Source organism: Elgaria multicarinata, chromosome 1, assembly GCF_023053635.1.
Source record: "Elgaria multicarinata webbii isolate HBS135686 ecotype San Diego chromosome 1, rElgMul1.1.pri, whole genome shotgun sequence".
NCBI classification, from domain to species: domain Eukaryota; kingdom Metazoa; phylum Chordata; class Lepidosauria; order Squamata; family Anguidae; genus Elgaria; species Elgaria multicarinata.
Window position 1 is genome coordinate 130,352,150 of NC_086171.1, and position 24,636 is coordinate 130,376,785.

General features: G+C 41.9%; 1 protein-coding gene across 2 annotated transcripts in view; it reads left to right on the top strand.

Annotated features, from left to right (window-relative positions):
* The window catches only part of LPAR3 (lysophosphatidic acid receptor 3), a 39,568-nt gene extending 33,493 nt beyond the window's left edge, over positions 1-6,075 (top strand). For both annotated transcript variants that reach the window (XM_063117837.1, XM_063117847.1), the window contains exon 3: positions 5,074-6,075. In XM_063117837.1, the coding sequence (XP_062973907.1) occupies positions 5,074-5,405 (332 nt within the window). In that variant the 3' untranslated portion in view covers positions 5,406-6,075. The remainder of the gene's footprint in view (positions 1-5,073) is intronic.
* Positions 6,076-24,636: the final 18,561 nt, after the last annotated feature.

A 24,636-nucleotide genomic window follows, 5' to 3' on the forward strand; every position in this document is an offset into this window, starting at 1 on the left:
ATCCAGCAAAACATTTCTTGGTGGCTTAAATGTTTCACTGCTTATAGATCCCTGTTGCAGAAGCATCTTGGCTAAAAATGCAAAACAGCCTTTTAAAAGAGAAGGGTATAGCATTCCAGGCAAGTCAGCACATGACTTTGGGTTTGCTAAGCTGAAGTGTGCTTACCGGACGGTCTGTTCTAACCTGCCTATATTTGAGCAGAAATGTTACTTTTTAAAAACAACAATATACAACTCGCTCCATATACATTTATATGGCTTATATAGACTGTCTGAGCATTGTACAGAAGATCTGAGTGGCTGTTTAAAAATGTGTTATTCAATGTTATTTAAATGTGCTTGTCCAGAATGTAAAAGACATGAGTTGAGATTTCTGGAGAACTCCTTTGCCGGGCGATGCAGAAAGATTAAAAGATTGTGAATGTTTCAGAGAGATGGGATTTCGTGTGCTAGTGGAATTGAGGTAGACTGCCATAAAATCCTTATGGGGAAGGACCGTAGACCAGTGGTAGAGCCTACGTTTTGCACGTAGAATGTTCCAGTTAGAAGGATCAGGTTGTGGGTGATGGGAAAGATGTTTTTCTGCCTGGGACACTGGAAAGGCGCTGTGAGTCAGAGTAGACAGAACAGGGCAAGATGGACAAATTTGTTGACCTGCTAGAAAACAGCTTCTTGTTTTCATGAATCACTGAGAGAAGTTCACTTATCAAAAATCTCTCAACCAGACCACTGAGTACAACTAATGTTGTGTTTGTGATGTGGCAGTAGCAATGACTCAATTGCCTCTTCAACCTAGAGTTCTTCCCTTCAGCCCACAAGCTGTTTTTTCTTATCTAATCATCTCGAGTCTTGTCAGGATGAACCTTTGGTTCTTGGCTTTCCTCCAAGCCCTGAATTTATTCAGATTCTGAGGAGAGTAGCCAGACAAATGGTTCTGGTCTGAGGAAAATGAATTTGAATGCACAAGTCGGGTGCTGCAGGTCAAATGTGCTCATTCTCTTAACCCAGCGTCACAGATGGGTGTCATCAGCACCTATTGGACCATGCTTGTGCCACCACTCATGCCGTTATATATGCTACAAGTCTCCACTTGTGCCACTGTGGCAATTAAGACAAAATAGAATTTATGTATTTACTTATACCATTTGGTGTAACACAAAGCACACTCACATTTGTGTAGTTGCAAAACATAGTCGTCTTTTTCAGCCCACTGTAGTAGCTGCAATTTCAGGAATTTTTCCCCCTTTTTATTTTCTTCCTTCTTTTCTTGCTCTTATTAGGATATGTATTCCCTCCATGCCAGAGCTGAAACACTGAGGCAGCAATGACACAAATACAATGAATATGACCCTATACTCAAGGCTATCCCTCCTCTTCAAATACTTGAATTACTTAAAATACTTTAATTTTTGTGAACCGCCCAGAAAGCTTCGGCTATTGGGCGGTATAGAAATGTAATAAATAAATAAATAAAAACTTGAAAGGTTGTCACACAGAGGAGGGTCAGGATCTCTTCTTGATCATCCCAGAGTGCAGAACACGGAATAATGAGCTCAAGTTACAGGAAGCCAGATTCTGGCTGGACATCAGAAAAAACTTCCAGACTATTAGAGCAGTACAACAATGGAACCAATTACCTAGGGAGCTAGTGGGCTCTCCCACACTTAGAGGCATTCAAGATGCAGCTGGACAGCCATCTGTCAGAGATGCTTTAAGGTGGATTCCTGCATTGAGCAGGGGTTTGGATTCGATGGCCTCATAGGACCCTTCAACTCTATGATTCTATGAAGCCAAGGGACCCCACCCCCCTCAATCTCCAGTCTAGGGTACATCTAGACTACAAATATGCAGTTGTCCCTTATGGGAACATCTCTCAAAGTCTAAAAAAGGGTCTGCTTTGACTTTTTATCCAGATAAACCCTACAGGATGAGATGCTCAGGAAGTTGAATTACTTGGTTCCATCGCATACTAAATTCTGTGCTCATGCAGTAGAGAATGTAAGCCTATGGGATATGCATGTAGCCTTCATCTCATAGCTTCATTCTTCCTATTTTGCAGATAGGGAATTGAAGGGCTTCTTCAAAGCTCCACAGCAAGGTGACCACGACAGTTGGATTAGAACTCTTGTCCCTTCCCCAACATTCACGTCATGCTAGTTTAAACTGTACTGTACTGTACCGACTTGGTTTCTATAATGGAAAATAAAACTCTAGGAAGACACTTGAGTAATTTATTTTTAAACCTGGTCTGGTCAACAGATACTGAGACCACCAGAAGAGTGTTTCCTTGTTGTCACAGGCATACTTGCTGAAATACTTACTTATGTAGGCTTAAGGGGAGGGGGGGGGAAGCCTTCTCGAAATGTAAGCGTTGACTTGAAAAATAAAATCAATGAGCAGCATTTCCTCTGTGTGTCTTTTACAGCCTGCCTTCTTTGTGCAGGGCTGTAATTTTTCTATTTTTGTAAACTAGGCAGCAATTGTGGCTTGAGCGAAATACATTCTGGTTTGCGAGTCGCTTTTCTCTTTCTCTCTCCCTCTCTCTCTCTCTCTGTTTGCACCAAGAAGCACTGAATGATGAACTGGCAATGTTGGCAACCCCGTCTACGGGGGAGGGCTACAATTCAGCTGTTTGAAATTATTTATTTCTATTTGTTGTGTTTGACTTGGTGGCTTTAATTATTATTTTTTATTTGTTAGCTGTTTTGGGAACCTTGTGGGGTTGAAAAGCAGGTTATAAATAAATAAAGTCAAATAAAGGCCATCATGGCCTAGCTTTTCTAACTTGCTTGCCTATGATGTATAGATTCCAACCAATATTTATTTATTTATTACATTTTTATACCGCCCAATAGCGGTTCACAAAAATTAAAACCACAATAAAACACCCAACAGGTTAAAAACACAATTACGAAATACAGTATAAAAAGCGCAACCAGGATAAAACCACACAGCAAAGTTGATATAAGATTAAAATACAGAGATAAAACAGTAAAATTTAAATGTAAGTTAAAATTAAGTGTTAAAATACTGAGTGAATGAAAAGGTCTTCAGCTGGCGATGAAAGCAGTACAGTGTAGGCGCCAGGCGGACCTCTCTGGGGAGCTCGTTCCACAACTGGGGTGCCACAGCGGAGAAAGCCCTCCTCCTAGTAGCCACCTGCCTCACTTCCTTTGGCAGGGGCTCACGGAGAAGGGCCCCTGTAGATGATCTTAAGGTCCAGGTAGGTACATATGGGAGGAGGCGTTCCTTCAGATAACCTGGCCCCAAACCGTTTAGGGCTTTAAATGTCAATACCAGCACTTTGAATTGGGACCGGACCTGGACTGGCAGCCAATGAAGCTGGAAAAGGACTGGCGTAATGTGATCTCGCCGGCCAGTCCCTGTTAGTAACCTTGCTGCCCTATTTTGTACCAGCTGAAGCTTCCGGACTGTTTTCAAAGGCAGCCCCACGTATAACGCATTGCAGTAATCCAAGCGAGAGGTTATCAGAGCATGGATAACTGTAGCTAGGCTATCTCTGTCCAGATAAGGGCGTAGTTGGTATATCAACCTAAGCTGATAAAAGGTGCTCTTTGCCACTGAGTTCACCTGTGCCTCAAGTGACAGTTCTGGATCCAAGAGCACCCCCAAACTACGGACCCGATCCTTTAGGGAGAGTGCAACCCCGTCCAGGACAGGGCAAACATCACCTCGCCGGACAGATGAACCACCCGCTAACAGTACCTCCGTCTTGTCTGGATTGAGTCTCAGTTTGTTAGCCCTCATCCAGTCCATTACCGTGCTCAGGCACTGGTTCAGAACAGTCACTGCCTCACCTGGGTTTGATGAAAAGGAAAGGTAGAGCTGGGTATCATCCGCATATTGATGACACCTCAGTCCACATCTCCGGATAACCTCCCCCAGCGGCTTCATGTATATGTTAAACAGCATAGGGGATAAGATAGAGCCCTGTGGAACCCCATGGCTTAGGAGCCACGGCACAGAGCAATAATCCCCCAGCACCACCTTCTGGAATCGGCCATCCAAGTAGGAGCAGAACCACTGCAATGCAGGACTAGAATAGGTCTCCCCATACATTATATGTAATGTATGGGGAGGAAGGACCATGTAAGCTACCTTTGGTTACTTGCAAGAGGAAAAAAACCAGATGTAATAATGAATAAATGTAATATAAATATATCTTGCAGCCCTCAGTGTCACCCTGTGGGGAAGAAGAAAGAGCAAAGGGACAGGAGCAGGAAGAGGAAACATCAGGGCCTGCTCCAGTTTGACTCCCCTCCTTCGGGAGCGGGGCAATGCAATCAGCTCTGTTGCTGGGCTACTTAATTTCTCTCTCTCTCTTTCTCTCTTTTCCCTCTTCCCTCCCGAACTCCTTTTCCTTGTGTGTCATGTCTTTCTTAGATTGTAAGCCTGAGGGCAGGGTCTGTCTTCTTGTTAATTGATTGTAAGCTGCTACGAGAGCCTTTTTGGCTGAGGAGCGGGGTAATAATACACGACCTCGGAAGGATGGAAGGCTGAGAGCCGGCTGCCTGAAACCAGCTTCCGCTGGGATCGAACTCAGGCCGTGGGGAGAGTTTCAGCTGCAGAAACTGCTGCTTTACCGCTCTGCGCCACACGAGGCTCTTACAACAGATAAACAAACAAATAAATAAAAGCAGCTTTGGCAGAGAGTTTTCAAGGAGAAAGGTGAAAGGAAAGTAGAGGCCCTCCTGGCTATTCTTGGGATAGATGATTGCAAATGTGGGTTGGTGGGTGCAGTATACTCTCCTCTATCTCTCAGGTTTCTTTGCTGTCCCAGCTCCTATAGGGCCATGGCAGAGCACTCACCACTGGGAGGAGGATAGTGTGCTGCTTCACTCAATATAAAGGAAGTATAAAGACTAGGGAAATAAAAGAGATTTATTGTAGGAGGTCAGTATATCTAGCACCATCAAGTTCCATAGGTGAATTGTGCTTTGTGTGAGTGCAGTAGTTCCCTCTGACTCTTCTAAGCCTATACATTGCAGGTTGGTTTTTCCAATGTATATCTAGATAACCTTGTTTTTTATTTCTCTCTTCTCTCTCTGATAGGTGCCTTTGTTGTGTGCTGGACTCCTGGCCTTGTCGTTCTGCTTCTCGACGGCTTGAATTGCACTCGTTGCGAGGTTCAGAATGTAAAAAGGTGGTTTCTTCTCCTGGCCCTGCTGAACTCAGTCATGAATCCGATCATTTACTCTTACAAAGACGACGAGATGTCAAGTACTATGAGGCGAATGATCTGCTGCTCTTTTGAGGAGAGAAGCCAGGAGCGCCGGTCTTCCAGGATCCCCTCCACAGTGCTCAGTAGAAGCATTGATACCTCCAGCCAATACTTAGAAAATGGCATTAGCCAAGGGACGATCAGTGGCAAAGAAAATACATGAGAAACTCCTTTTTTCTCCTTAGATGTGGACTGCAGTGGCGAGGAAGGGATGGCGGTGGCAGCGAATGGAATGAGCTCTGAACCAGCTGAGGTCACTGAACCCTGAAAGCACAGAAGAATATGTTCTCCGTACCAAAACCCAGGGTTACCTGACATCTTTGTAAATAACTACTGGATGGATGGAAAGAAAATGTACTTGGTGAAAAACAACAGAAGGAGTAGTCTTATTCTATAGTGTTTCTGTTAAGACTGGAAACAGTACAAGCAGCATTGTGGAGTCCTCCTTCCTCAGAGACCTAGCATTCACCTGAGGTGGTAAATCTGTGGCTGGATTGCACTACTACAGACTACTGTGTCAGGGTGGTTCTCAGAACTGAATGTTTCTTCATTAAATAAAAAAATCCTCATAGATAGCTAGGATGTTATGGAGAAGAGTTGTAGAGTAGCTTCCTAGTTCTCTAAGTGGAGTAGGGTTTTCGTTGTTGTTTCGTTGTTGTTGTTGTATAGTGGACCATTCCATCATGTGAGCTACTCCACCCCTGCATTCTGAAGTGATCCAGCCAGACATACATTTGCCACCTCAGTGAGCATCAGACCACAGTTTCAGCCTGCTCCTTTGCACGTTTACTAGGAAGTATGTTCCATTTTGTTCAGTGTAACATGCTTCCAAATTGTATACATTGGATTGCAGCCTATTGAACCCAATAGGACTTGCTTCTGCGTAAACATATATATGATTGGGCTCTTTGATCTCCTAATTGGTACAGTGTGTATGCTCCTCAATTAAACATTTTTATAGTCGGGCCATAAGTGAGGGTTGTAGAGTCTAAATGTGTGCCCTTTTACGTTTATCTGTGTGTGTCTTTTTTCAAAGTCAACGTAATGGTTTCTGCATGCCACTCTCCTTTCTGAAAGGTGGGGGAATTCAATAGTTTTCTAAAATAAGAGCATACAATAGGCACCCAGTGTGCCTCCTCATAACAAGTTATTCTGTGCATATGCAATTACTGTGGCTTGTCAATAGGCATAGAACTGTTACTCTTCCAGCTCACCTCCTGCCGCTTAACTGAAAGAGTGACTGTGTGTGGACTGATGGTGGTATTTTAAAGTCTCTAGTCTTGTCTTGCGGACACATGCCTGTGTTGCTAGAACAAGAACATTGGAAGTATGGACATTACACTGAACATCTTTAAAGGCCGGGCTTTTTAAAATATGAGTTCAGAAAATGGTGTGATCAAAACAAGACTGTTATGACAAAAACATTGGCAGGAATATTTGTACACTTGCAGTTTATGGATTTAATCCTTTCCAGTTAGTGAGGAACCTCTGGAAAAAAATCTGCAAAAGCATGGGATTGTACATAAATGTATTTCAATGTTGTTGTGGTTTTAAAAAAATCCTGAGTAATATGTATAGATCAATTTAAACAGTGTATTTTAAAGTGGTTTTTATCACCTGTGGACTACGTGTGAAATCAGGAGTATATTTTGTGTGGTGAGTCCATTGTTTTAAAATAAATTCTTTCTATTTGAGTTTGGGTACATCATTATTTAGGGGACCATTTTCAGACACTGGAATTCTAGAAGAAATACCGAGGGCCTGACTACACATGACGATAATGGTGCCACTCACAATTGCAGCATCTTTGTTTATTTAATTATGTGTGCATGGTGAATGTATTGGGACCGCAGTGCACAGGAAGGGAAGGTTTCGCTTTCCCATCCCAGCCACAGCACAAATCTCTCTTGCACGGTACAGTTAGACTTAGAGTAAAAAGTTCAAAATGACTCCTGTAATTAAGTATAAAAACAAAACAAAACAATGATGTGATTTAAAGTAATACAATTACTGGTATGAATAGTTAGGCCCTGCGATTTTGGCCCATAATGTAAGTGTGGCCTCTTCAGGGGAAGCGAAATACCATTTATTATTTGTGTGTGCTACTTTATTCAGATTCATGGATGTTTTAAATTATGCCTTGCTAAGGATTAGAAAATGAAAATGGGCCTGTTCAGACAGTACACTAAGCCATGGTTAGGCCTCTAACCCTTTTGCAGCAAATGGTTAGTGAGCGTATTTAAACTGTGGTTATGTAGCCACCGTGATTACGAGTGGTTCATGCAACATGCTAAGTCATGGTTCACATGACACATTAAGCCATAATGTTTAGCTCAAAATGCTTAACCACACTAGCTTAGCATGTCATCTGAACAGGGTCAGAATGGAGAGAGAGAGAGAGAGAGAGATGTGCTTTTTCTTCTTGTCTGTTCTTCACGTGGAAAAAGCCAACAACCTCCACACCAGCTTAGATCTGGTTTGATGGTATGTAAAACCAGATCTAAGTCCAGTTCTGTGAACAGTGTATTTTTCTCTTTTACATAATCATTTCCAGCCAGGTACATGGAATGCTAATGGCTGCTTGTGTTCATGGATTTCTGCAATTACAGTTGCCAGATAAGCAGCACTAAGGCATGTGGCGTCAAGAACTAGACCAAAAATTGGTGTAACATCTCCTGGGGCCAAGTGACGAAGAATGAATATTAATTACTATATCTTGAATTACTGACAGGCACTGTTTATGATACAGTGCTGTACTGTCATTCTGGTTTTGCCCAATTTGTAGTCTCTCATTTGTCCCAATTATACCACACCACTCATCTAACTAATCTCTGGTAGTAAGAATCCCCAGCCCATGATGCTATATGAAAATCTAATTGAGGCTAATTTCAGAATGATCTACTTCAACCCTATTAAGTATATCATTGCCTTGTATTAGTGGAACTAATAAAAGAAATTGTCTGTCTTTCAATTAGATGGCCACTCTGCTCTCTTCATCTAACCTCTCCACAAGTCTGTTGATTCTGTTCTTTTCCTGATAACTACATCTCTCACTATTATCCTACCAAAACATCATCAGTCTATCTCTTTCACCAGGCTGCTTCTCTATGACGATGGGACCATCTCTCCCATTCTCAAAAAGCCTTCCTTTGACATATCCTCATCCTCTTAAGTACTGGTCAATCTCAGTTCTCCCTTTTGTCTCCACACTCTTGGGTGGGATCTACACTAATGGTTTAAAACATTAAGGAAGGGTTGTGATAACTTATTGGGTCACATGATGCTATGGTTCTTACACTTTATTGTTGTTGTATTTTCCTCCTTTCATTGTATTTCTTCCGTTGCGATGTTTAAATAGCGTTGCAAATATTTGTTTGTGCCCCCTTACATTGAAATAGTTGCATCTCACTGACTTTTGAATCGTCGATTGTCAGCCAATCAATTTCCTGGGGGCGTGTTTACTTCCTTTTGGCGCCTAAAACTAGTACACTATAAGCTCCAAAGGGCTTGAGGGAGGAATTTTTAAAAACCATAATAAATCAATGGAAGACCCAATCTGATTAAAATTTGGTGTACTGAAAGCCCTCATTAAGACCTGCCACTGTGCTGATTTTGAACTCTTTATCTTTAAAACTGATGCAGTTATAAGCATTTGTTTAATTTCCATTAAAAATAATTAAAAATCAGTGGTTGACCCAATCCAATTCAAATTTAGTATGCTGAAAGCCCTCCTTAATAGCTATTACTGTGCCAATTTTGAATTCTTTATCTTTAAAAGTGATGCAGATGTAAGCATTTGTTTAATTTCCATCAAAAAATCAGAAAAAAATCAACGGGGGTGGAAGGGCGAAGCCAGGAGATCAGAAAGTGGGTGGAGCAAAGAGACAAGCAACTAAGAGGAAGTACAAGCTACAACAATAAAACAAACAGTGTGTCCTGCTCTAATCAATGAATACCGGGAAAGCAAAGGGTTAGTAACGTGACATTACTGGAGTGTGCCCCGTGATGTATAAAAATGAAACAAATTAAAATGTTTCCAGTGGTAGGAAAAAAATGTAATAAGCACTAGTGTAGATCCGCCCTTGGTCATGCTTTTTGCTTTCACTGTTGTGACTTTCTTCCAGCTCCATGCCTGACTCCCTCCAATCTAGCTTCTGCCCTCTGAACTTCTTCTAAGGTACAGTCCTATGCATGTTTAGACAGAAAAAAGTCCTACAATTCCCAGAATTCCCCAGCCAGCATGCTAATCTGCCCCAAATCGGCTAAGATGATAGATGATCTTCTCACTACCAAATGTTAGAACACAGGAAGTTGCTTTCTAACAAGCCAGAGCATTGGCCCATGTAGCTTAGTATTGTCTGCTCTACACTGAGCAGCAACAATTCTCCAGGTTTTCAGATAGGGATTTCTCAGGACCAGGCCCTTGACAAGCACCGGAGGAAAGCGCATTGCTCTTATTCTCTGCTCCATCAATGTTACATGGCAGAGCCAGCCAGACCCAAAACATTTTTTTCAGTGCTAGGAAAACATTTTTTCTGGGTGGGGGAAGGTAGAACCAACGTCGTCGATGAGAGAGGCCTGTTAATTGCCCCTCTCCAGGTTCCCCTGCTATATTATGGAAATAGGAAGGAACTAATACAGCAGATCTCTACTTTTTATAAACTGGAGATACGCAGTGGTGCAAAAGCAAAGTAAAGAATAAAAACTCCCTCCAGAAATGCACAGTTTTGGATATGGATTGGGCTGAATGAAGTGCAACATCATAGAAGCTCATTAATACAACATCAAAGAAGTGAAGTAAGGCAGCATCAGAGAAGCTAAATAACAAAAGGAGTGATTGTGGGGGAGGGGCATCCCCACCCCTTGAGAGCACCCCAACGCCTCAATTTCACCCCATTCCAGCAAACTGTCAGTTATAGCTTCCTACCCTATTTCCTTCAATCTAATTAACATCAGAAAAGAGAAGCTAAATAACACAGCATCACAGAAGTGAACGAACACAGCATTAGAGAAACGAAGTTAAATAACATCAAAGAAGCGAACTAATTCTGCATCAGAGAATCTAATTAACGCAAGATCATAGAAGCGACATAAGGCAGCAATAAAGAAGCACCTAATTACGGCTCTCAATGGAATGGGGAAAGGAGTGATGGATGGGGTGGGGAAGGGGAAGCCCCACCCCTTGACACATCATGGCCAGGTCACAGGCATGCCCAGGTTTTAATGCAGAGGAATGGGACACATTGCAGAGCAATTGCACAGGAGCCACTTCAACAAAAAAGAACGCAGTAAAACAATACTGCAGTACTGCAACTTTTTGAGGCAAAATTGGCTGGCTAGGTATGCACTGGCCATGGCATCATGCACTGCAAAGGACCTGACAATCTACCCATGCTGCAGGAAAAAACGTGTGAAGATAGCCACCAGGAGATGTGGGGAATTGAACCTGGGACCTTTGGCATGTAAAGCATGTGCTGTACTACTGAGTCACAATCCTTCCCCTAAAGGCCTCTATTCAGGCCTTCTATAAAATCAAGGAGTCTCAAGGGACCTAAAAGGTCATCTAGTCTAATTTCCTGCACAACATATGATTTGCAATACAGTATATAATTACAGCATCTCTGTCCATTCAGTGCTTAAATCCTTGCGGTAAATTTATTTATTTATTTATTGCATTTCTGTACTGCCCAATAGCCGAAGCTCTTCGGGTTTTTACAAAATTAAAACAATTCAAAACAAAACAACAATATAAAACCATAATATAAAATACAATATAAAAGCACAACCAAGATAAAAACAGCAGCAATGAGAGCCCACCACCTCCCAAGGCAGTCTATTCCACTCATTGGTTCTACTCCTGCCCTTTGGAAGACTACCACTTCATCTGAATGTGTGAACTCATCTTCACTGTGTAAGGACATAAGAAGAGCCATGGTGGATCAGACAAAGGTCCATCTAGTCCAACATTCTGATCACACAGTGACCAACCAGCTGCCTACAGGAAGCCCACAAGCAGGACATGAGTGCAACAGCATCCTTCTAGACATGTTTCCCAGCAACTGAGGTACATAGGCACCCTCTCTCTGATACTGGAGGTAGAATATATCATCAGGATTAGTAGCCATTCTCCTCCATGAATTTGTCTAATTCCCTTTTAAAGCCATCCAAATTGGCTGCTATCACAACAATTTGTGGCAGCAGATTCCATAGTTTAACCATGCACTGTGCAAAGAAGTACGTCCTTCTTTCTGCCCTGAATCTCCCACCAATCAGCTTCATGGGATTACCCTGGTTTCTAATATGGGAGAGGGGGGAAAGCCTCCTTATCTACTTTCTCCAACAGAGAACCCAACCAAACAACAAATCATGGGTTCTTTTCTTGGATTGTTTGTGGTTAACAACCCATAGTTAAACCATAGTGCAGGTTTCACATGTAATAATAACCCACAATTGAACAACAACCCATGTTCATTCCATGTTCTGGGTTGTTATTGTGCACAAACCCGGTGACTCTGAAATAACATCCTTGGTTTCCTTCAGCTCTAGGATGTGATGTAATTAATCTGGCCCTGGAGCCATGAACTCAAAGGAGCTGGGTGTTCTTTGTCTCTCCTTACCTATCCTGGGCTGTAAGCCCCTTCTGATATAATTTGTTCTACTTTTCCTAGTTGAACACACTTCCCCTCATGGGAGAAAACAGAGGCAAAATAAGATCAAGTTGTTCTGTCTTCACCTCCATCATCTCTAAATAGACACCATCCACCTTCCCTAAGCTGTAGACCTACCTTGTTCTTTTTTTGTTGGTTTTATCATCCCTCACAAGCCTTGGCTCATTCCTGGCACCATCCTAACAGGTTCAAACTACTCCTATGCCCCTCCTTGGTTATATGTCCTTCCTTCCATTTCCTATTCATGCCCTTTTTAAATCCGAGCTCTACCGAGAGCTCCTTGTAAGGCTACGATGGGTTCGTTAGATGTTTCCTAGTTTTCCTTCTCATGGAATAGGTTGTGAGGGTGCCTTCAGCATTACACTGTTCCAAATCTCCCCTGCTCCTTGAACAGTTTCCTCCTTCAGAATTTCTAGCCATGACATTGTATCCAACTTTTCTCTAGACTCTTACAAATCGGCTTTCCTAAAATCAGATTGCATGGTATTTGCTATCACAAATTCCAAGATGACATGGTCACTTTCCCTCAAGGTTCCTGACACTTTTACTTCATCTACCATTTATTCTAGCTCTTAGCTGATTACTCCCTTCTTGTGTGAGGTCTCCTTGACTTTCTCCTAACCTTGTTCTTAACTGTTTCTCCTGTTTTTTCAGCTTGCTTGTTTCCATTGTTTCCAACTGTTTCCATTGGGGAAAGCTCTTCCTCTGCTCTCTCCTTTTCTTTTGGGGTCCCCACAGAGTTTTGTTCAGAGTCTTGACTTCTCTTTCTATGTTGTCTCCACTTGGATTCCCTCACTGAATGTCATGGCTATATCTCTCTTCCCCGGGCTCTTTCTCTCTCTGTCTAGTCCTGCCTCTTCACCTGCCTATCTGATATATCTATTTGAATCGTGCGTCACTCTTTTAGACTTAATATGTCCAAGACCAAGCCACTTATCTTTCCTCTCAAGCCTTCATCTCCTGAATCCACCTCCATATTTACCAACAACTTCATCATTCAACTGGTGGATCTGGCATTCCCTCCTTTGCCCCACACGTTCAGCCGATTGCCAGGTGGTGCTGCTTCTCCTTGTACTATATTGCAAAAAGCTGCCTGTTCCCCTCTTTGCCCTCAGATAAAACTCTTGTTCATGCTCTGGCCATCTCCTGCCTTGTTTACTTCTGCAATCTCCTCACTGGCCTTTCTTTCTCATATTGCAGTCCCTTCACCTCTACTGAAAACTCTACTACCAAAATTATTCATCTTGCCCGTATCTCATGGTACCCCTCCTCAGATCATTTTGCTGGCTTCCCATCATCTTCTGTATCTGGCTGAAACTCCTTATCCTTATCCTTCAAATTACCCAGGGTTTGCCCCCACCCTGTCCTTACTTCCCTCTTTCATATTATTTCCTGCTCTTCTGTGTCTACCAACCTCAACCAATCAGATTTCCTGCTCCCTTAAATGACTCCTCCCATTCTCCCTGGTTGTCCCCTATGCATGGAACTCACTCCCTGAATATTTACCTGTCGTTGCCTCTCACCCTTTGTTCAAAACTTCCTCACAACTTGCCTTTTCTCTGTGGCCTTTGTCTTATGCTCTTAAACCTCATTCCCAATTGTAACCGAGCTTTAAATATGTCTGTCTCAACACGAGGCTTCATCATGGGCTCGTGAATGTTCACTCGCAAATGTTCATGGGTCCTTTTCAGGACATCGTCACCTCCGATGCCAATCCTGTCATTTTCAAATGGGAATGTGCCATTTTATAAATCACCAAAAATACGGGAATGAATCTAAATTGTGCAATATAGCAGTGCCGTCTGCTGGTGGTATAAATGAAACATATGGGAAGGAACTGGCAAAAACAAAGGGGGGAAGCATGTGTATTGTGCTGATGTAAATCCGTGAAGCCTTCGGAAGACAAAGCCCCAGTAAGATTGCAGGATTTTGCTTAATGTAGAGAAGCCCTAACATGTCAAGGCATCTGCCCTCATGAAGAAAAGTACTGCTTTTATTTGTGAGTTACATGAACAATGCTTTGTAAGGGAAATAGTGGCTTGCTGGAAAGGGGCACATGCAGAGGTGGGCAACTTGTTGCCCTTTAAATGTTTTGACCTGTAATTCCCATCAGCCCTTAGCCATATAACCAATGGTGAGGCATGGTGAGAGTCATAGGCTGAAATTTCTTGAGGGCAAGTTGCCCACCCCTGCCTAATTCAGTTTTATTCTTGGGTATGGTATCTTGAACAACAGAGTTTTTATTTCCAGAGGGGATAGCCCTGTATGAATACTAAACTGAAGCATATCACTTTTGTGCCACTTGATGCTCTGTAATAACTATGCTTCTAATATTTGCTGCTGCAAACATTGTAAAATAATGCCACATGAAATTGAAGGTTGAAACACCAACTGATTTCAAAATGGCCCTCAAAATGGCGGCTGCCCTTGGTTTCAATTTTCTGCTGGTGTTCCCCAGACCTGCTTCGCTCTGTGTACTTGCACACTGAACCCTTTGATTCCTATCACCATTACTTCTCCCTTTTTAAAAATAATATTTCTTCCTTGCATTGTGCCTCTTGATTTCGTCACATGTGTCCAAAATGCTTTTCATTTTTTAAATAGCAAAATGAAAAAATGTTGCTATTTCAAAAAGACAGAGAGAGAGAGAGAAAGGAAATTAAAGCCTTCCCTCATGGGAACAAAAACGGGCACTTAAGCAATTCAGAGAAGCCAATTTGTAGGCTAACATTAATCTTCGACACTAATCAGGAAGCAATAAAATGGTTTGTACCTACAAACAGGAAGTATTTAATTACAGGCACAGGAGCTTTTAAAAACCTCAATAGGGCTTTGCTTTTTCACATTAGCCAGGCTGGTGCTGCGAATGTATTTTATTACCTAAAAAATGGCCACAAATCGGGTCTGAAAAAACCACAAGAGGACAACACTGAAAATACTGGAATGCAACAGGCTGACAGCATCATCTAGATATTCCATAAAAAGGAAATGAACAAAGGACTTTGATTCTAGAGCAAAAGGATAGTGCTGAAGCAACCTTAGTTAAAATCTCATGGATTTGACATTCCATTGGTTAAGATATGTGCTAAGTATTTTATTTCTGAGCCAGCAAAATTTAAATTTCCTGCTACTATTTGTCTCTTGACACCTGTTTAGAACTTACTACAACATTTTCTGTTCAGTCTTTCTCCGCAAGGATATTGTGTATAGAACATGTGATTCTATCAAGACATCCACCCACCCCCAAATAGCTGCTGGATCACCCTTTCTTACATCCCTGGAGCTGGAGAGTTACTAAATGTTAATCTTGTAAATCTGTACCTGTTAAAAAAGTGGACTGAAGGTCCACAGACTGGAACCTTTATCATCCAGTTGAATTCAGTATCCAGGATTGATATCTGCAATTAATTCTGCTTCTACTAACTAACTGGTGATGTCTTCCACAACAGGCAATTGGAAATATTCCCTTATAATTGCTTTGTTTGTATCTCTTGGGTCCAAACATTATCTGTTCTTATCCACAACTACTGGATTGACCCAGTCTGTAGGTTCTTCTACCTTGGTATCACCTTCAGTTTTTCCATATGTATTGGTTTCTTTTGAACTTTATCCCTTTATTCCACTGGAGCCTTCAAAGGTGAATAAATTGCAGGTCCTACCTGTGGATATACTTTTATGGAGTACTGCTCTGATAAGTGCCATAGGCTTTGAAATACATTTTTATTTTGTTATCCTCATCCTATTGACCTTTGCGGTTTGAAACTTCATAAAGAATGCTAATTCATAGCACCAATATTGCATGCACTACGAAAACTACAAAAGTAAAACAGCAGTAATCATCATACAGTCAAGGTCAGACAGAACTAGCTGGTTTTTAACACCTCCTAAAATTTCAAGTTGTACAGGCCTGACAGGTCTCCTGGGAGAGGTGATTCCAAAATCTTCTGAAAAGTCTTTTTTTCTAGTAAGTTAGTAAGGCTGCAGTCCTATGCATATATATAAGCTTCATTGAACTCAGGGGAATTTGACTTGAAGACAATGTGCATAAAATCAGGTTGCACATGGTTGCGGTCCATTGTACGTTTGTGAAAAGGGCTAAACTACATCCTATTTACATTGGAGATCTGTAATTTTCCCCAACACCAGCTTGGGAAAGGCTGGGTAAACTGTCGTCGTCGTCCCCCCTGCCACTGCCAATAGTGATTAGGTTTGTGGTGTTTTGTTGAGGGAACAGACCGGAGCAGTTTCTGCAGGGGGGGTGGGGATATAGATTCAGCAGTATAATCCCACTGAATGCATTGGGAATTACTATGGAAAAAAACATGCATGGAGATTTGGTTGCAAGAGTCTGTATCATTCTTAGGCCTGCTTGCATTCCAGGAGTTAACAAACCTTTTATTTAGGAGAAACCGCCCTGTTTGTTAATGGATTGTTGACAACTGCATTTTAAACAGTGTTTTTACAATTGGCTTATTCAGCCATTGCTCAGCAGAAACACAAGAGTTTTAAGAAGAAGTTTGCATATCAGTTGACCCTGTAGTATAGCAAAGAATGACTTATTTGCTAGTGAATGTTTCTATTAGGAAAAACTTCCTGAATGTTAGAGAAGTACGACGATGGAACCAGTTACCTAGGGAGGTTGTGGGCTTTCCCACACTAGAGGCATTCAAGAGGCAGCTGGATAACCATCCATCAGGGATGCTTTAAGGTAGATTCCTGCATTGAGCAGGGGGTTGGACTCAATGGCCTTATAGGCCCACCTCTACTATTCTATGATTCTATGATTCTAATCAGTAGTGAAATTTAGGCTTCTACTACCTCTGTTCTCTTTTCTATTGTCCTGATCACCACCTGTACCTCCTGTTCATAGGTGTCATGAAGACTTTCCATTTTCTACAGTTCAAGTACCAGTTTCTCAAAATCCTGCTATGGATCTTTAGTGAGTTGGTTTCAATGTATCACCAGTCAATTTGCAAATGAGAAAACAATGCTGTTTCCTTTGTAAGAAAATTGTGTTGATCTCTCTCTGGAATGCTGCTTCCATTTCCTGTGGGTTGTTAATAGCCCCCATCAAAGATAATCTTGCACTTCTATCTGAATAATTCATTTTACATATATGAGTGCCATGTACTCTTCTTGCAATAGACTATTCTACATCAAGGTATTAGAGAGGGGAACAGCATGTCGTTGCTGTGTTTCAATCCCCCCCTCACTCTTTTTAATTTTCTTCTTGCAATGGATATTTTTTTAAAAAAAACCTAGGTCTCAACACCAACATGCACATTGGAGTCCTTAAATCACTGGTAAAGCACACATGGTTTTGTGTCCATAAGATCACAGATTCGGCCATTAGATCTCTGGGCTGCGAAAGAGATTTTTGGCTTTGAAGAGCTGATGCCAGTCAGACTTCCTGGTGCAGCACTAGATTGACCAAAACACTGATTCAATACATAGCCCTCGTCTATATGACAATGGGATAGCTCCTCATTAAATAAAAACCCAATTTTTCATTGATTCGAATGTAGGTAAAGAGTGTCAAACTGCAGAAGCAACAGTGATTTATTTCCTGAATTATTATTTTATTTATAGTGAGTTATTAATGCGCACATGCACATTATCGCACTAGCCCATAAATGATGATAAAGAGTAGAAGCCAATGAAGCTATAAACCTTATCTGCGAAGCTCCGCAAACTAATATAGCACACAAACCGAGCAGGAGCGGGGGGTGGGGATGAGGCTACAGAGGGAAAGGAATATATATATATATATATATATATATATATATATATATATATATATATATGAATGAATTTGTATTAAGAAGCTTTCTCTGTGGAGCTCTGGAGAGAGACTTCAAACTAAAATTGGCACAAACGAAGGAGGCAGCGGATTGGTGCAAAATCGGGAAATGGGCCAACCATGTTATCCTACCCTCAAAGCTCTGCCAACATGTCAAAATCCGACATAACTCCCCCAAAGACACACAGCCATGACGCATTGCGAACTTGTACCTGATCTAAAAGTCGCGGCAAATCACGAATGCAAATATGCGCATTATTGCAGTTAAAACCCAGCGCTGAGACGAATGGATGGCTGTGTCATGTAACCTAAAATGCGAATATGTACATTTAGGTGAGGGTAAAGAAGCCATATAGACAAGCCCCTTAAAGCCTTCCCCACACAGTCAAATTGCAAATTGTAATGGAGCTTTCAGGACATTTTGGTATTTTGTATATGCACACTGGGAACTTTGTGTGTCAGCAGTGCTGCTTCCTGAAGTATAGTACCCACTGACCCATCCCAGCTTCACCTGAGAATGATGAGTCCAACCTTTTTGTGTGTTGTAGAAAACTCTCTTCTCTCTAAAATCTTAGAGTGATTAAGATAGATACTACATGTACCAGATCTACACTAAGCAGGATATAACACTTTGAAAACATTTTGAAGACTGTATAGGGAGTGTGTCCTGGGCCTCAACAGTTGTCACTACTGTTATAAACCATTTTAAATCTGTCTCGCAACACTGAATGCATGTATTGCTTCTGAAGGTAAGTTTGTAACGAATAAAACAAACATTACATTGGGAAAATGAATGCTTGGATTGTACCCCCATTTTCCTGGAGTTGGATGCCCAAGACTGCTTTGGTTGGCCTGGTGCACCATCTTTATCTAAAAACAGGCCCTTTGGGTTGAAACCAATGTTACGCTAATTTAAGTCCCATTCATTTCAATGGGTCTACTCTAAGTAGGACCAACACTGGCTACAACCCATTGATTGAACATGCTGCCCAGTTGGAGCCATTTGGTGAAACCACAGCTCACCATTCTTTAGCTCCCATAATTCAGGGATATTTGAGTAAGAGTTGAGCTATGACCAGCAGTCGAGCTTTTCATATGAATCTACCCTTTGCAGCAGCATAGCTAGAAATTCTCCACTGTTAGGCAAGCAATAGTAGTGCAAGGGGCAAAAGGGCCATTATCCACTTAGAAAAATGCCAAGTGGTAAGGGGGGACACGATAGGGGTATGTAAAATTACACATAATGTGGAGAAAATGGCTACTAGTAGGGTGACCACATGAAAAGGAGGATAGGGCTCCTGTATCTTTAACAGTTGCATAGAAAAAGGAATTTCAGCAGGTGTCATTTGTATATATGGGGAACCTGGTGAAATTACCTCTTCATCACAACTGTTAAAGCTGCAGGAGCTATACTAGAGTGACCAGATTTAACAGAGGGCAGGGCACCTGCAGCTTTAACTTTGACTATTTTGGAAACCAAAAAGGAGGACAACATGGTCGCCCAAAGGGGGCGTGTCCAGTACCAAGGGGACGTGCCCACCCGAACATAGCCATGGTCACATGTCTGATTTTACAGCACACATTTAAGACAAATCTGTTCTACATAACATCTTAATGTTAAAATCACTGAAATAAAGAACAAGTGAGAGATTCAATGTATCTGAAATTAACTCCACTCACTCCTACTTTTGTAGGTTTTGCTGTACTTTGAAGCTTTTGCTATACTCTGTGTGTTACATTCTCCCCTTCCCTCAAATATCTTTTCTGACTGTATCTTCACTCATTGCAAGCTGCTGTTGTTGTTAACAGGGTTTGCTACTGGCCCCAGATCTGTTTCAAATTTGGTATGGCTAAAGCTCTACCTAAAAGCTATCATGGTGCCAACTTTCAGCTCTTTATCTTTAAAAATGACAGTTTTAAAAATAATAATTTTAAAACCTCATTTTTTAAAAAAAATCCTAAAAAATCAATGGATGAACAGATCTGTTTCAAATTTGGTGTGGCTAAAGCTCTACCTAAATCCTACCAAGGTACAAAGTTTCATCTCTTTATCTTTAAAAATGATGATGTTAAAAATAATAATTTTAAAACCTCAATTTTAAAAAAATTCCTAAAAAATCAATGGATGAACGGATCTGTTTCAAATTTTGGTGTGGCTAAAGCTCTACCTAAATCCTTTCATGGTGCAAAGTTTCCTCTCTTTATCTTTAAAAATGACAATTTAAAAATTAATAATTTTAAAACCTCAATTTTTAAAAAAAATCCTATAAAATCAATGAACGGATCTGTTTCAAATTTGGTATGACTAAAGCCCTTCCTAAGAGCTACCATTGTGCCAAATTTCATGTCTTTATCTTAAAAAATGACGGAGTTATAAGCATTTTTGTTAATTCCCATTAGAGCTGCTCTTTGAAAAAAAATCCGGATTTCCCCTCCTCCTCTCGGATTTGCTGTCAAAAACCCGGGCAAATCCGGTCATATGGTCACCCAACTGTTAGAGCAGTATGACAATGGAATCAGTTGCCTGGTGAGGTTGTGGCCTCTCCCACAATAGAGGCCTTCAAGAGGCAGCTGGACAACCATCTGTCAGGGATGCTTTAGGGTGGATTCCTGCATTGAGCGAGGGGGTTGGACTCGATGGCCTTGTAGGCCCCTTCCAACTCTGCTATTCTATGATTCTATATATACAAATGACACCTGCTGAAATTCCCTTTTCTATGCAACTGTTAAAGATACAGGAGCCCTGTCCTCCTTTTCATATGGTCACCCTAGCTACTAGAATCTGGGGTCATCTAACAAAGCTGAGATGTGGCATCTTGCATTTGTTCAGACAGCACACAATTAAACTATGGAATTCACTGCCACAAGATGTAGTGATGGACACCAACTTGGTGTCCATCACCACACCAGGCTTTTTATCCACACCAGGCTTTTTATCCTGCAGTTTTACCAGGGCTTCTGCTTCTGGATTCTTTGCAGGATTAAGATCAGCCCTTTAAATATACTTCCCTCCCCTCCCGGGAAGTTCCTTTATCTGCAAGTTTCATTATACAGCTGCTAGGAAGTAAGGCAGGTGGTTACCAGAAGGAGGGCCTTCTCTGCTGTGGCACCCCGGCTGTGGAATGAGCTCCCTAAGGAGGTTTGCTTGGCACCTATACTATATTCTTTTAGATGCCAGGTGAAGACCTTTCTATTCTCTCAGTATTTTAACAGTCTATAAATTAATTTTAACTTTGCTGTTTTAAATTTGTATTTTGAATTTGTATTTCTGCACTGCTGCCAATTTTATTCTGGTTGTCCTTTTATATTGTATTTTATATTAAGATTTTATACTGTTGTTTTATACTTTGAATGGTTTTAATTTTTGTGAACCGCCCAGAGAGCTTCGGCTATTGGGCGGTATAGAAATGCAATAAATAAACAATAAATAAATAGCACAACTGTGTTATTACACGTTGAGATTCAAATCACCATTATTATTTTTTTAAAAAGCTCATTATTCCCATTCCAAATAAAGCCACAGTAAATGTCACAAAGCATGGGAGAAGCCTTGCAGGGTGATAACATCATGAAAAGGTAACCAATCTTGACTACAGGATAAAAGCCCCTTGTAAAGACGCCCCTGGACAGCTTTAAAAGCAGGTTAGACAGGTTCCTGGAAGATAAGGCTATCAATGGCTAATAGTCATGATGGCTGTATATATAACCTCCCATAGCCAAGGCGGTATGCCTCTTAGTACCACTTGCTGTGAACATGAGCAGAAGAGTGCTGTTGGCCTTGTATCCTGCTTGTGTGCTTCCCCATCAGCAACTGGTTGGCCAGTGTGGGAACAGAATTAAATGCTGGATATTAGCAACCTTACTCTCAAGGACTGATACCTTCTGCATGCAGTGCAAAATGGTCACAATATTTTTTGTTTCGCAGCCTCTCTCTGCTTGATATCTATCAGAAATCTATGCATGAACACCACATCTTGATGAAGTGAAGACAAATGACCAGCAAGTAAAGTCAGTGTTCAGTTACCTAATGCTGTGCAAAGCAGCAGAATTAGGTTCATACTAGAATTGACATCATTGTCAGCTAGCCACACTTTTGGAACTTGCTGCATGCTTTTGCTAGTACTGCATGTCTATGCAGACCCTGTCCATTGGGCTCCATCACAGCAGTGTTTTATCGCACTCTTGTCATGCCTGGTTTGCATTTTTGAGCACAGCACTCAGATGATGTCATGCCTGTCCTGCACACACTGCACCTCCTCTCCCTCCCCTTTTCGTGTTTTCCTAGAGTGGGGAAAGTCTGGATTGTTTCCCCCAAATGGAATCAAAGCGCCCTTTAGACCCCGGGTAGTGCTGTCTTTTTGCTATTTCCTTTGTTTGGGGGGGTGCTTTGAAGAGAGAGTTTGCTGATGAAAGTGGAGGGTGGGGCGGTTCTCCTCCAGCAAATGTTGGCAAATAGCTAGACAACAAAGCCAAAATGTGTGTGTGTGGGGGGGAGCCCACGCCCATCACAATGTTACAACCAATGAACTAGAGGTGGAAGGAGAAGGGGTGGGCGGGGTAGAGTGGAAGAGCAAACAAGCAAAGGGAGGTTTCATCAGTATGGTGCAATACTACAAACCCACGTGAAAGGGGCCATTAGCTTGGCGCGCTAATGAAATGGAGCTAGAAATCGCAGAGGAAAACCAGGGGCAGGGGGAAGTAGGTGTGATGGACCTCATTGTTATTAATCATGTACTGTATACAATAGAGAATCATTCAAGATTTCTTTAATATAAGAGAAGGGGGGGGGGAGAGGATCTCCCAAAAGGCAATCCAACCCACCTACCAGACCAGTTTTACTTGTATGTAGCTATAATGCCTTAATCATCTCTTTTGCTTCACTGATCATAAAGAACAATGTAAATTGTATTTGAGAATGCTTGAATCAACACAATGAAGGATGCTCCTCGGTGGGGGCAGGGGGCTTTAGGGCTACATGGTCATTGCTCTTCTCCTGTCAGCTACGCATGGAATGTCAACTGACTTTCTGCTAGTGCTGTAGTGGAGCCAGAGCTCACCTGGTTGAAGTGCCCAGATATTTTGGTCCCGTTCAGAAGACACTTTAAACCACGGCGAATAAGGCAAAAGGCTGGTGGTTAAAGCTATGGTTTAAGGTGTCTTATGAACGGGGCCTTTGATGAGCAAGATGATATCAGCTGTCACACCCCTCCAGCGTCTCTTGTTCCTTCTGAGCTTGACTGCAATCCTCACAGTAGCTGGGAGATAACTGGATTGTTCCTGTAACAATATAGTGTTGTAAGCTGTCCGTGGCCACATCTATACGGGCTCTATAACTTGCCTGTGCTGCGCCTTTCCCTGTTGCTTGACACATGACACAGCCGTGGATTTGCTCAATAAAGTTAATGCCCCAGGTAGCTCTAAACCACAGAGAACATGTTGGGAAATTTCTATACAATAGCGTAGTAAAAACAAGACATTAGCAAATATGAATAAATATGGAGGGGTGAGATTAAAAGAGTACAGTATACCAACGCAGACTATTTGTGCCCAATATTAAGCTCCATCAGACAGGGGAGAATCACGCTTACCTACCATTGCTTCTCCCTCCCCTTTCGTTTTTCGATATTTCCTCTTTCTCTCAGGGAGAGGAAAGAGGAAGTAAAAAAGTGCACGTGGCCCATTCAGAGGCCGTCTTTACCACGTTGCTTCTCCTGCACAAAGCAGGAGATAGCGGCAACTTCTGTCTTTAAAAATAATACGGACTTACCGGGGGCTTTTTTTGTTGCACGAAGAAGGCTAGAAGGAGTGGAAGGCATGCAGGAGGCAGACAACGTTGTGACAGGAACCCGTGAAAATCCATGAGTGCTCAGTAAGGAGCGTGCAAAAACAAACACACTTGTCTGATGGGCCTCATTGTCCGCTTGAATTGACAGCATCTCTACAAAGTCTCAGGTAGGCATTCATATCACCTGTTATCTAACATGCTGTTTCAAGAGTCAGACTAAATCACTATTGAGGGAAGTTTGCCAATAGAAAGTTCTCCACACAACATCCCACATTTATTCTGGTCAGTAGGGATTGGTGCCCATTTGGGCTGGTGGGACAGAGGCCAGGGCAGCTAGTGGTAGGCGGAGCCAAGGGGTCACAGTAAGTGAAGGCAAGGCAGCAACCCCTTGCACAGAAAAGGGAAACTGAGGCAAATTAACTTTGGAATCATGCCTAGTAGCTCAGACAGAGAGTCTGCTGGGGGAATCAAGAGGATGTGGGAAGAAATCCTTTGTTTCTTGTTTGTAGGAGAGTAAAAATGCAGTGCTTTGTGGATGCGAGAAAATAGCTCTGGTATGAACAACATGAAGGAAAGATATTAATGTTCACTCAAGGGAGGCCAGCGGGGCATGTCTTTCCTTTCCAGTAACTGGTCACAGAATGTTCTCTTTGTAGCACACCCTGCTGGTGTTCACACAGCCTTGCCTACGTCTTTCCAGGACTGGACCTTTTCTTTTCTTTTCTTTTCTTAACATAAGCTCTCATTGTTCCTCTGTGCCTTTTCTATTTCCCTTTCTGTCTTGCAAATGTGCACCCTAAACTCTTCAATGTGAAGGTTTATTTGACAGCTTGTGCCATTTATTCTGGACATTTAAAATGATTACATTTTCCATAAGGGCAGGTGGTTCATGTCTGTGGAGTTGTATTGTTGATGAATGATTGTTCATTTTATTTGGTTTGTGCCATAGAGGATTCTGGCTAGATTTAGTCTCTGTATACAGCAGACACACTGATCAGAGACAAGGGCTGGGATTCCCAGTGCAGCTGCTGCAAAAAAGTGATATATAGAAGATACACTGATGGGAAATAAGAGTTGAGGGAACCCGGCGGGGTAGAGCCTTGCCAAAGAGGGGGCAGACCAGATGGGGGATCTCTGCAGG